Source organism: Macrobrachium rosenbergii, chromosome 32 (genome assembly GCF_040412425.1).
Source record: "Macrobrachium rosenbergii isolate ZJJX-2024 chromosome 32, ASM4041242v1, whole genome shotgun sequence".
In the NCBI taxonomy this organism is placed as follows: domain Eukaryota; kingdom Metazoa; phylum Arthropoda; class Malacostraca; order Decapoda; family Palaemonidae; genus Macrobrachium; species Macrobrachium rosenbergii.
Window position 1 is genome coordinate 473,588 of NC_089772.1, and position 14,360 is coordinate 487,947.

The window sequence follows — 14,360 nt, forward strand, 5'->3', positions numbered from 1 at the left end:
GCAACATACACACAGACTTGCACACAATATTTTACTTGCATCAAGGAGAAATTTGAAAATGCTCATATTATATTTGATGGTTATGAATGCTGTAATACTAATGATGAAGAGCACATCTGACACAGAGGTGCACAGTGTTCTCATGATGTACTTATAGAAAACAACTTACAAGTTCCATTATAACATCAAGAATTTTTTTGGAAACTATTAATTGATCTCGCTAAGCCTCACAAAGTTATTCAAATATTTATGCCAGTAAATAAACATCGCCCAAATAGAATATTTAGTAGTAAGAAAATTCAAGAGGCCTTGGGTGGAATAACTACAAGTTTGTTGTTCCTTCATGCAATCACAGGCTGTGATACTGTACAACCTCTGCCCTCTATTGTAAAGAAAAACAAGCTCCCTTCAAGACATTACAAAAAGACAATGGACTGCAAGAAAAAGTAAAGTTTTTTCAATGACCCACAGGCCTCTATAGATGGCATAGCTGAGGCTGGAGAAGACTTCATGTTGGCAATATATGGAGCAAAGGGAGGTGGTAGCCTTGATTTGCATATCATTCATACTTGAAGACAATAGCTAAACAACCCGTGCATGCCAGATTTGAATTATCCATGCTACCCGCAACATCGGCTGCAGCTCGCCAACATTCCTTTCATGCATATCATCAAGTGCAACAATGGTTAGATAATTATCTACATGCCATCAAGTGGGGTTGGAAAGTAGAAAATGGTAGGCTGAAACCAGTGACTTCATTCCAAGAACCAATTCCGCCTTCCCTTCTTCATACCATTGTACGTAATTGTCGTGTTGGATGTGAGCGGAACTGTGAGTGCAGAAGAAATGTACTAAATTGTACTAACACTTGTGGTTATTGTGCAGGGTGTGGATGCAGTAACCAAAATATAGTAGATGAAGAGAGGATGAGGAAGAGATAGATTCATGAAGATGATGATATTCGAAGGCCACATAAAAGACAATGAAAATAGGTTTAAGGAAAGAAAATCTCTTATGATTTTACTGTTCTTTCATGCATTCTTGATAATCTATGTAAAATGATGTGATTACAAATTCATTAAATATTATGAATGTTAATCCATTAATCTTGGTTTTTGATAAACATAGATATTTTTTTTATGTAAGTTTATATGTAGAATTTATTAGTGATAGTAAAAACAAAATGCATATTCTGGAAGTGGTTACCTTTCAGATATCCAAAAAATAATGATGACTGTATTAATACAACCGATATGAAGGTGTTTTTTCTCATTAAATATTGAATCTATTCATTCCCTTAAGAACAATTGGAAAGTGAACTTCGGGCAACTTCGAAAAAACAAGGATAACCCCACAACATATTATTTTGGTTTCATTTGAAAGCTAATGAAATGCTGAAGAAGAATTGTTTAGAAGCAAAATTTGAAAGCAATGGCAGAATTTCAGCACACAGAAAGGAAATTATATTTATCGAAATTCTATACTCTTTGTTCTTCGATAAGACATACAATAACTTCCCTTGTTCAAGTTTAAAAGCAAACATGTTAATGAAATTGGATTCTACAACTTCCGAAACATAAAAATCAACCAACTTCCACCCTTTTTACACAATATTTTAGACTTTAATAAGGAAACACTAAGAGAAAATTGGAAATCCAAGATGGGCGCCATTTTCTTTCAATAATTCAAAAATGCGTCATGGGATTTTTGGGAACTTTGGGATTTACTTTCCACAGGTAACCTCTACATATCCTACAAGCATCAGCTTGCCAATCAAAATGTCCAGGTTTGGCCAAAAAAGTGCAAGTTGTACTATTGGTTCTTATAGATGAGCTGGGGCCCATGGAGAAAGGGACCATTTGGAAGTAGTAAAGTCTAGGAGGTGGTGGTGAGCAACATTTGCTAACAGCCTGGAATGTCTGGGAAAATCAAGAGCTAATGAACTCCCACCTGTATTTTCTTCCCATCAGGTAGCGGGTGAGATTCTGATGGCTGTATGATGCCATGAAGCAGCTGTTGGCAGCTGCCATGTGCATCTTGTACCTGGTGGTACCAGTGGCCATCCTTTGATGCAAGTAATATGGACCTGTAGGTACCCCTGTCTACCAGGGATCTCCTCCCAGAGGCATTTTTGGCAATAGAATTTGGTGGGAAGGGCACCTGTTAGTGTTATAGTGGCCACTGTTATTTCCTTGGGTGGCTGTCCTGCTCATATTTTCTACAGCTATAACCAAGGGCACAGTTCCTGGATGCTTTCCCAAACTTGTGGTTGTAGATGTACAGTATGGGCTGTTGGGGGCACTTTTTTGTGGCTTTACAAACGCTTTTGCACTGTGTTCGCTTGCTTGTCATCTTGGTCATTGTCCTTGTTGCCTCTGGACTCATGTATAACGTAAGGGCAGCATATTGTGAAGCCTTGGAGGGCTGCAGCAACCTGTGTGCCTTCTGTAGCAGTTTCTCTGAATCTGAAGATGTCTTTGATTCTCCTAGAGTTTAGGGTGGTACTGGAGAGGGATTTTTTCCTAAAACTTGCACAACTGCTGTACAGTCCTCAAGTACTGTAATCCCTTATCACTTGGCTTTCTTCTTTCCTATGCCATCTGGTCTGGCTGTAAAGTTTCTGAATGACCTCACCAATATTCATATTAATTGACTTGCTTGGTATGTGTTATATGTTACCTATAAGACTCTCAAAATCACTTGTGCTTTGCTTTATTTTCTAGCCTTTCTGCTTTCTTCTATAATAGGCAGTTGGCTGATTGTACACTAAAAATTGGACTGAGGCCCAGAAACCATTGTGTTGTTGCCCAAATGTATAATTCTCTCAGCTTCTTGATAAAGACAAGAGAATGAATGTCAACACATAATTTATGACATTATTATATTTCATTTGTATATTTTCCCTAGCATCACTCTTTTTAAATTTCCCCTATGTTCAAGATACTTTATACTGATATAAGTTAATTTCATAAATTTAATTTACAGAAATATTCATTTATTAAGATGTTAGTTAAATTTTACTGATTTTAATTAAGCTTCAAAGCTTATTAGTTACGATTTTCTTAAGAGATTGTTTTAAGTAATCTGTTTGTTCAAGATACTCCCAGACTGCCCAAGTTGATCAGATTACATAACATCAACCTGCAGTAGCACAAGAGTATACTGGAATCATTGAAAATTTCAGCAACTACATATAATGGCTAAGGAGGAGAGGAGAGAGAGGAGAGGAGAGGAGATAGACAGAAGGTAGATGAAAATCTTGATCTCCCACAATTATCTCAAGAAGAAAGGAGAATTCAGTATTCTCAGTTCAGAGGATTTATTCTAGAGTTAACAGAAATCAAGGAAAAGACCACTAACAACTAATGTCAAGCCACTTCTACGAGTAGCAATTAGCCAAAGAGAATATCATTTTGTGGAAATATTGAAGAAAATGCCATATTTCTATATTTTACCAAATGCACAAGATAAAAAAATACACAAATTTTTAAGGCCACAGGCCACTGATGCCATAGAGCCTCCTTTCAAACACAGTGACAATGCATAGCTCACCTGTTGGATGATCTGGTATTTGGCATGATCCATGAAATCTACCATCAATCTATCCCATGGTATGGATTCCCTCTCATAATGGCCAATACTTATTGAGACATTTTTCATCTGCCAAAATACAGAATGAAAACTATTATGTATTGTTTTCAAGTCTTGATAATCTTTACTTATTCTGTAATGCAACAAAAAGAAAGCAATGGATAAGGAAGCAATTTTCAAAATCACTATCTATAGCTTTAATATTCTTCCTAAAACAATTAATGAGCCAACTACCTTTCATCCTATCAATAACAAATATCAACATCGTGTTCCATCAAATATTATTGTGTGTGATGATCCTCTGACAGGTATACATACAAAATTATGTAAAACAACTCTTATCTACAAATAATCATTTGTACCTGCATTCATCGATAAAATGGCAGATTTGGAAAGGCATTAAAACCTCAAACATACCTCCGTTAACGTTGCGCCCAGGGATGTTAGGAACCAGTCTAATACATCATTCTGCCTTGTGTGATTTCCGAGGACAGTTCCTCGTGGGGAAAAGGAAAACTTGACTCGGAGACCTGCGATGCATATGCGCTCAACTTCAGGGCCTTCATCTACTTCTTTATCTGTATTCTACAGAAGACAATTACATTCACTGAATATCTCAGAATGTTAATTTCTAAGTTTAAAACTCTATTCTTATTTATGTTACAAAAGTTGTTAAAAATGAGTGCATAATACAAGACTTAGACATGTGTACTGTATTTAAATATCTAATCTATATTCCAGCATGAGCATTCTCTTGTCTGTTTCAAACCAAACATCTTAGGTATTTTTCTCTTCAACACTCACATTAAAATACTTTCTAATTTTCTGTTAGTACATGAATTCCTTGGGCACTTTTGGCTGAATTAATCTAAAAAACTACTAAATCTATTGACTTAATGAGTAGACTGCTGGTAATATCTACCATTAAGCAAATCCTCCAAAAATACTGTGGCAAAACTTACCATCATTGCCTGGAATGTGATGGGCATCCTAAGTTTCTTTAGTTCTGTGTGGATTGTGCCAGACCAAGGGCTTGGGAGGACTGGTTTCAATGCATCATATATAGAGGAGACGAAGCCCTTGTCTAGTTTCAAGTAGAATTCCTGGGCAACAACACTTAAATGTCTGGAAAGGAAGCCATAACCTTAAAGAAATGTAAACATGAAAAAACTATCCAGAAATAAATTGATGTCATATACTGTATGTACATCCTACACATTACCTGGATGCTTCTAAGGAACTATCAGCAAAATAGCACCAGGTATAGAAAGTCACAAGACTCTCGCGATGAGGTTTTTAATTGAAATGAAAAGAAAAATTTTCCAGATTGTGAAATTTTGACTGCAGTAACTACTGTAATGTCATTAAAGATAATGTAAACAGATTGCTTCGTGATTTTACTAAAATTACCAAAGTATTGTATCCTCTCAAAATGCCATTCTAAATAACCCATGAAGGCCAACTAAAACACTTTTTTTTATACAAAACATACTGTACATGTAGAACATTACTGTTTATTTTTAATATGCATTTAAACTTTTAAAAGTCCATAATAAGAAGGATATGTCTTCTCTAAGTCCTATATATGTAACTAATTGTTTTGCCTTTCTCAGTTAAAACTCATCCAGCAATACTAAAAAAAACTATTTGTTTTCAGTGCAATAATAATTAAGAATCAATTTTCGTTGATGCACATCTCTGGCATCTCCAGTACAGGGCCCTGTATGACATTGCAAATACAGTCATATAACTAAATAGCATTCAAATTATTACATTTCACATTAAGGTAATTTTCATCTAAAATTTAAAGTAAACAGCTCTAAACTATCCGCTAACTTGTATTACACTGGATGCATTAATATGTAAAGATTTAACTAAACTTCATCCTAGATCCAAGTACAGCCACAAATTTACATTATCAAAGAGACAAACAATCAAGAATAAAGTCTACACAACTGGCCCAGACATTTCATTACTGTACTGTATTGGGTAGACTGATTATCGAGGAATGCTGGACTCTTCTACCGAAACATGACATACATCTGATCATCTATGTATATAAAAATGGATGTGTGTGTGTGTTTCCACATAAACTTTGAAATGCATTGAGCAATTTCAACCAAACTTGGTGTACATATGACTTACCATCTGGGAAAGAACACTGTGGGGGTAAGACATCTAGGGGTGTGGCAAGGGTGTGAAATGTAAAAATTATAGAAAGCGACAGATATTAGTGTCTAATCCATAACTTTTGAGGTCGCTGAGGTGAATAGTGATGCTCCCAATGCCCTTAAAATCCAAGTTCAGCCCTGATAGGGAGGGGGGGTGGGAAGGGAGTGACATGTAAAAATAACTGAAAATGACAGACAGTAGTGTCTAATCCATAGTTTTCGAGGTCGCTGAGAATTACATGTGACACTCCCCATGCCCTTCAAGTCCAAGTTCAGCCCTGATGGGAAGGGGGGGGATGAGAAAGGGGTGGGAAGGTGGTGACATGTAAAAATAACTGAAACGACACATATTAATGCCAAATCCATAGTTTTCGAGGCCGCTGAGAAGAAAATTGACACTCCTGATGCTCTTTAAGTCCATGTTCAGCCCCAATAGAGAGGGGGGTGAGAAGGGGTGGCACGTGAAAATAATCGAAAACGACAGATATTGGTATCTAATCCATAGTTTTCACTCCCCAAGCCCTTCAATTCTAAGTTCAGCCCTGATAGGAAGAGGGGTGGGAAGGGGGTTAACATGTAAAAATACTCAAAATGACAGATATCAGTGTCTAATCCATAGTTTTCGAGGTCACTGAGAAGAATAGTGACACTCCTGATACTGTTTAAGTCCAAGTTCAGTCTCGATAGGAAGGGGGGGGGGAAGAGGTGGGAAGGTGGTGACATGTAAAAATAACTTAAAACTACAGACATTAGTGTCTAATCCATAGTTGTTGAGGTTGCTGAGATGAATAATGAAACTACCGATGACCGTTAAGTCCAAGTTCAGCCCCAATAGGAAGGGGGGTGGGGTGAGAAGGGGTGAAAAATAAAATGTAAAAAATGACAAAGATTAGAGTCTAATCCATAGTTTTCGAGGTCACTGAGATGAATGGCGACACTCCCGATGCCTTATAAGTCCAAGTTCAGTCCCGATAAAAGAGAGGTGCAAAGGAGTGAAAAATAAAATGTCAAAAACAACATATATTAGTGTTTAATCAATAGTTTTCGAGGCCACTGAGATGAATAGTGATGCTCCCGATGCCCTTCAAGTCCAAGGTCAGCCCCAATAGAAATGGGGGTGATGGGGGATGAAATATAAAATGTCAAAAATGCTGGGCAATGTAACTGTAACTGAAGCACTATCTTAACAGGAAGGAGAGAGAGAGAGAGAGAGAGAGAGAGAGAGAGAGAGAGAGAGAGAGAGAGAGAGAGAGAGAGATTTATCAGTTATTCAGTTTTCCCGGGCAGTGCCAGGCTGGTCAGCTAGTTGTTCATAAACACAAAATACTGTAATATAATATAACTTTACATACTGTGAACCTTAAATATCACATACTTTATGGTAGTAAACTGGCCCATGGACGAATGAAGTAAAAGACATGATGATAGGCACGGGTGGATGGCTCCAAATTCATTGGAAGGATAAAATACTGCAGGAAACACTGCATCTGAGAGTTGGTTGTCAAGCTGAAAGTAAGAGAATTAATTATGAACATCATGAACAAATGAACAAAGAAAAATGTTAAGGGACGTAACCATTTATACCATATAAATATCTAGGAATTATGAGTATGAAAATATTGTACTGATAATGTTCCACAGAGGCAGGGGGCAATCACAGAGAAATTGGTTATGCTGTGTATCTCTTGTAGCTCAGAAAAAGTGTGCTGGGAAAGTCAAAATGCCAAAGGAAAGTTAGTTTCTGTGTTAGTGCAGATCATGTACATGAATGTTATTGTGAGAGACGTGCTTGGAACTATACTTGATCATTTCTGGTTGAAGTGAAAGTTAAGACAGATAGGAGTTTTAGCTGGAGATGAATGGGTAAAAATGTGGCATATTAGGAGAATATGGATGAAAAATTAGTTACAGTTAAAGACAGGTGGAGAAGTATATAATGAGTGTACATTTCTGGGATGGAGTCATAGTGGGCGAGGAGTATTTGTGGGCGACGAATTAGGAAATGAGAGGTTTGGTGAAGGAAAAATTTATATCACATTAGAAAAAGTCATGCACAAATTATATGACATTAGAAAAAGTCATATACAAATTATATGACATTAGAAAAAGTCATGTACAAATTATATGACATTAGAAAAAGTCATGTACAAATATACAGGGGAATGGGTAGGGTAGTCAAGAAGAAAGTAACTCAAAAAGAAGGCAAGTAAAAAAAAACTTAAGAGGGAATATGAGCAAGAACTCTGGGGTGAAGAAGCTGTTCTACACGAAGTAAATACTCAGAGAAAGGTTAATGAGCAAATGGATCTCCCAACAAAAGATGCCTATACGAATTATAAATACAGTACTACCACACTTCAGGGATTCATTAAAAAGGAGAGAGGACCACTTTTCAGCCACTGCTTTTGTAGGAAAGAAAAATAAAAATAAAAACATACTGTATATTCATATGTGTAACAGATGGATGAAATATTTAGCATGAATACATCTCTAAACAAATACCTGAATTATCATTGAAGAACATTGTCACAAAATTAAAAATGGGACTGTGATGACTTTGAATTGGTTTATTGATAATGCGTGGAAATCAGAATGGCCAGTTTAAATACATTCAAATGTATATGATAAACATAATAAATATCATATGCATATTAGAAGGAGGCACTTTCTAAAATTTAATATACTAACTTAACTCACTGGGCATGTTCATCCACATTGTTGAAGGTATGTTTCAGATACTTTAATATATTTTGCTTATATGAAATACCTGAATACGATGTAATTCTGCTGCGGCATACACAAAGTGAGGTGAATGTCTGTAATGAAGCCACAAAGCAGGTCGTTTTGTCCGCCTCATTCTACAGCCAAAGGGTTTTGTCATGTACATTTTCTCCAGGTCAACCTATGCCAAAACAAAAGAAAATAAGGTCACTCATTATTCCTTCTGCAATGTGCTGTAATCACATTTACACGCCACAACATGAAAACTATTAATGCAAATGCAAAAGCTATTTTTTAATCATTCACGTTTGCAATCTCTCACCATATTAACCTGCTTTCTACTTAAGAAATGTAGCTTGGTATATGATATTCCCTTACAATTAGGTTATACAGTATATTATATGCCTTAAATTAAGGTTATGTATCGTATACCATATATACAGTAGTTCAATCATACCGGCACACTTGACAGTATATTCTTAAAAAATCACAGTAGATGCACGTGACTTCAGTGTACTGTATAAGCAAATCCCACATGATTCGCTTATTGACACATAGGTGTATAAATATAATAAGTTGCAGTGTGTGCATAGTATTATACTTCAATGAGAAAAGATCACTATTCCTGAAAACAGCAACACTTCAGTAAGGTTTTCTCTCTCTGGCCTTCCACCCGAAATTTTTTCCCTTAAGCACTAAACAAATACTTAAAAATACTTAGGCTCCAGACAGAAAGGGTTTAACCAATCAAAATGTATAACAAAAGACAAAGAAAACTTACCTCAGCTTTTATCGTTTTCTTTTTCATCTAGAAGAAAATAAAAAAAAGAACCTAAATTACAAAAATAAAGTCTTTAGAGCAATACAAAATATTGCATTTCTACTACAAAGATAAGGAGAAGCATTATGATTTTGTGCCATTCTAAGCAAATATTGCTGCTAATGGTATGAAAAAAGCTATTGTCAAAAAAGAAGCTTTACATTCAACTAAAATATATCTACAGTACTTGAAATTCTTTCCATATCTACTGACATATTTCTGAAAAAGATATTCTGCAAGGTACACAAGGAACTGGTGCTTACTAATAGATTAGTGACATGCTCTTTAAAATGTTCTGGTTAAGCAGTAAGAAAATATATGCACTTTGAAACATACTGACACTGAGCAAAACGATGAGAGCAAACCCACCGGTATACAAGTATTTCCTTGGTATATAACAATTTTATCATCATAAACAATTTATCTGTATACTAATGGCTTATTTGGCCACATATCTTAAATCAATTTCCAATTATCTATTATTGAAGAGTTAACTAAAGCACTGTTATGAGTCCTAGATTTGGAATAGTGTAAAATGTAGAATTAAGCAGAACAGTTTAGTTGTTCTAATTACAGAAAGAAATGTTAATTAAGATCATGCATAGTTTCTTAAAATTTTTTATATGGTTACATTGCAAGGTAAATAATTTTCAGATTAATTATTTACGACAATAATCCAGTAACTATGAATATCTAAACTACTGGTGACAGTATTATTCAAAGGTTCTCCACAAAGATCATGTTTTACAAAATGTTTGATCACATTTCAACAATGAGAAGAATAATTGACCAAGTAGCTAGATCAGCCTCATTTAATTTGCTTCTGAGACAATATGATCCTGAATTTCCAACTTTCTCATTTATTAAACAATACCTGTCAGCAAAATATAAAAATAACTACATCCAATACTTCCCTGGAAATATGGTATAGTGCCAAGGAATGGCAGACTCTAACCATAATTATGAAGGGCAGAAATGAGTCTTTCTGTAACAGTTGATTAATATTCTTGATTGTTCAGTTTGCTAGTCAAACCCCCAAGACTTTGGGGACTAAGAGTTTGATTTTTCTTGAACATGAAAGATTATAAATGGAACTTGCACTCTGGCCCAAGATTTAGGAGATCACCTTGTGTATATCTCAAGTGATATGTAAGTTTAATAAAAAAAAAAAGAGGCTGATCTTTTGGAATCCATACACAGTAATACTTCCAAAGTTTTAATATTAAGCATCCCAAGGCAAATATCATTTATCCTTCAGGAGGAACCTACAATGCCCTTTAAGACATCTGACTAGCAATTTCTGCATCATCAACCAGAATGTCACAGGGCTAGCAAGGACCACCTGAGCTCAGTCCTTGTTTGTCAGTAATTTTGATTAGTAAAAAAACTGTTTGCAAACTTTTTCCGTAATACTTCAACTGACCATAGCATCTTGATTGCCAGACAAGTGTTCTTAAGCCAAACCAGATGACAGTATTTTGTAAGAGAAACTACATTTAGCCTGTCATAAAGTAAAGCTGTTTCCCCAAGAAGGATTTTCTATTGTAGTGAAGGAGCACTTGGATGGACGGAAAGTTTTCACAATGGAGAATACAAGTATCTATATAAAAAAAACTTGTGTAATTTGCAAGGGTTTTCCCATTATGCTGAGTTTTCTGTCACAGTAAATAGGTAAGGGTATTATAGCCACTACCTCTATTCAAACTGTTGGAACTGAGTTTTATGTAATATTAGCAGTACTACAATGTTTGTAACAAGAGGAATGTCTATGTAATTTTAAGGGCAAAACAATCAGGATCAAGAATTCTTCTGTGCATCTTGGTGTGGGCAGGATTTTGGGGTATGTTCTCTGGCTAGAAATCTAAATTATCCACCAACATGACTGAGAACTGTTGTATCCAGTAATAGTCTTGTCCCAGAAAATCAGTTAGGTTTACATTTCTGGCTCTCTAATCAGGTTGGTGCTATCTCTTCAAGGTGGAGAGTTTTGAGTCAGTTCCTGATGATGTTGTGCTGTAGGTAAAAAATGACCCTTCCTTCTTTTTGGTAATTTACATATAATGTTATCTCCATCTGTTTGCTTGTAAACTCCTCATCACTGTACTGAGGGAATCACCACTTTATCAGTTCTATTCTCATTTCTGTCTGGCAACACAGGTCTTCCTCACATCACTTACTACGGTTGTGCCACGGCACACCCGATGTACTATATTCTTTCGTCAATATGTGTTCATTGCGACTAAAGTTGAATGTTTAGTTAAGTTTTAATTCTTATCTCCATCCATCCACCATTTTAAGGTGCAGGTGCTCACTTTAAGAGGATACTAACTTTACACCATAATTAGAACTTTGATTTCCAAAGCTGTATTTTTGGCACATGCCAAAAATACAACATTTTTTCCATGTACTAACAAGATGTAGGTCTGTATCAGCTGGTTTCTTTAATGAAATGTTCCATAATGACTGGCTACTATTACTTTCTCATGGATCCTATTTGATGATTCAAAGAGAACTGATTGGTTCTGGGCCAACTTCTAGGATGATAGCTTGTGTAGTTCTTGGATCTATGGCTTTCTTTTTTTCTTTATCAGCAATTTTAGCCTTCAGAAGACATTTCTGTATCAAAACATTACCCTTTGGAGAATTAAATTAAGTATACCTTAGTTTTTACCAGACCACTGAGCTGATTAACAGCTCTCCTAGGGCTGGCCCAAGGATTAGACTTATTTTACGTGGCTAAGAACCAATTGGTTACTTAGCAACACCTTTCTGTTATAGCAAAAATGAATTTCTATCACCAGAAATAAATTCCTCTAACTCTTCATCAGCCGGCCGGGAATCGAACTCTGGCCCAGCGAAAAGTGCCAGTCCAATCTACCGACTCACCAACGAAAAGCTTCCTTTGGAGAATGACTGGTGCCCTAATCTAAACATAAATGAGCTTAGCCCACAGGAAAAAATAAATCTAATAAATATAAATTTACTTTATAAACTGGGAAAACTATGTCAACATTAGTTAATCATCTGTTATATGTCTAATGGTACAACTTTCAGAGAAATTACTCATATTGGTTTTGGTTTCTTGAACTAGTCTGCATTTGCTGACCAAGGTCTTGGGAATTTAGTTTTACTGGATATCATTCCAAGAACTTTCCAGTGCTACTTTCGTGTGGAAATCACTGCTCTCTATTTCTTTTAAACAATATATCAGCAATTATGTAATTATGAAGTGTAACTCTGCAGAGCTAAAGAAACAGCAATAGTCAAAATAAAGATACTCTATTATTACCAGAAACAAACACTGACTAATCTTCATTATAGTAATTTTATTATTGCATATATTTTTCTTAAAACTTTGCCAAAAACTATTACAGCCAATTCATGAGACTGTAAATTAATTGCTCATAAGTTGAATTGTGCATAACTAGTATGGAACAATCTTATAATACATTCTATGTTACATGTTACAGTGCAGCATCTAAACACACCACAAGTAGTGTAAGTCATCTGCTGTAAAATAACTTTCATAACATTGCATTCAACAGATTAAAATGCCATCTTTTTTTTCAATGTTATGCCGTACATAGAATTTGAAGGAGCCCATTGCTAATAAAAATTCAAGGGATGAGTACCTGAATGCTAATCTGTGGCCATTGAGAAACTGCTTACTAGTAGTTTGCCCTGACCATCTTACTGACAAAAAATAAAATATTAGGTCAAAATAAATTTTCACTGGTAACATGAAGCTCTAAAACATCAACTGTTCCTGTTCTTCCATAAAACTCACAAAGAGAAGAGAATGCCAATAAAAGGGCAAAGGATGCGAGACAAAGAACAGATAATTAAGTAATGAAATAGGGGCATAGTGTCTGATGCGAGAGAATCATGAGTGGAGCTGGAAAAGAACGAACTTATTTGGGAAATCCTAACGTATAAATGTGTTGAATTTAATCTTGATATCTTTAGGAATCATTTTACCTGTACTTGAAAATGGGTCTCTGGCAATGAAAATTAGTTCAAGCTGTATATTTTACTGACAATCTTTGGAGTTTTGACTGTGTCTAAGTCTTGTTGATTCAGGATTGAGAACAGTTACATATACCATGGATAGCAAATTAACTTACTGCCTATGACTTTTAACAATGAAGCCAAAAATAAATTAAACAATAAATAAAATGAATTAAAAAATAAATATATAAATAAATAGCTATATTTCAGAAAAATTACATTTTTATCATAAAGTTTTATATATACAGTACTTACCAAGTAATTACATAGCCTATAGTTTCCTTGCACGGCAGCTTAAATTAAAAAATTGGTGGGTAATGCTTCAAAGTATAGTGCAGGTGACTGGTCCCCACACTAACAGAAATACCAGGAACTACTAGCAGATAACCTCATTCTCTTGATGCCATATTTCCGTTGGGAGGGTGGAGGGAGGGCTCAAATCATGTAATTACTTGGTAAGTATATATAAAACTTTACTTTGTCATAAAAAAGTCATTTTTATATCAGTGACTTACCAAGTAATTACATAGCTGATTCCACATTGAAAGGAGGATAGATAAATGGACATATTCTACTCCACAACATTAAGTCATGTAATGAATTTGAAACAGAAAAAAATTGCTAGCATTGAATACAGTGCTTGTAGTTCCTTGTTAGTTAAGAGAGCCTGCAATAGAAAATTGCCTCTGGTCGGTGCTCATCTTAACCTGTCGTGGCCGCGTGGCAGCATAGCCAAGGGTTGCCCCACATTAGTGGGAGTGTTGTAGTGAGGGAAGTTCTCCGATGGCTAGCAAAGCATAATTGGAAGTTTTGTAGCAAAGGTACTAACCGAGGTTGGCAACTCTTCTAAAGTGTTTGCAAAACTTCAAAAGTGCCCTTGCCCTGGGCGCAGTACCACAATAAAAAACAACCACATAACACTGGCACCTGCACTGAAAAAAAGACCACAACCCATCCACTGAAAGTGGTGTTTGCCCAAGGTACATTATGCCTCCCGGTTCTCACAACACTCATTACTTTACTACAAGGTGAAGAGAAAGTTAGGAGAA

General features: G+C 35.7%; 1 protein-coding gene across 4 annotated transcripts in view; it reads right to left on the reverse strand.

The window, feature by feature from the left end:
* LOC136855600 (intermembrane lipid transfer protein VPS13A-like) overlaps nucleotides 1–14,360 on the reverse strand; it is a 315,401-nt gene that overhangs the window by 107,647 nt on the left and 193,394 nt on the right. For 2 of the 4 annotated variants that reach the window (XM_067132693.1, XM_067132692.1), the window contains exons 32-37: nucleotides 9,265–9,291; nucleotides 8,530–8,664; nucleotides 7,138–7,268; nucleotides 4,554–4,716; nucleotides 4,009–4,176; nucleotides 3,553–3,660 (exon numbers count right to left, since the gene is read on the reverse strand). In XM_067132693.1, the coding sequence (XP_066988794.1) occupies nucleotides 3,553–3,660; nucleotides 4,009–4,176; nucleotides 4,554–4,716; nucleotides 7,138–7,268; nucleotides 8,530–8,664; nucleotides 9,265–9,291 (732 nt within the window). The remainder of the gene's footprint in view (nucleotides 1–3,552; nucleotides 3,661–4,008; nucleotides 4,177–4,553; nucleotides 4,717–7,137; nucleotides 7,269–8,529; nucleotides 8,665–9,264; nucleotides 9,292–14,360) is intronic. The other 2 variants (XM_067132695.1, XM_067132694.1) reach the window with 1 other exon arrangement.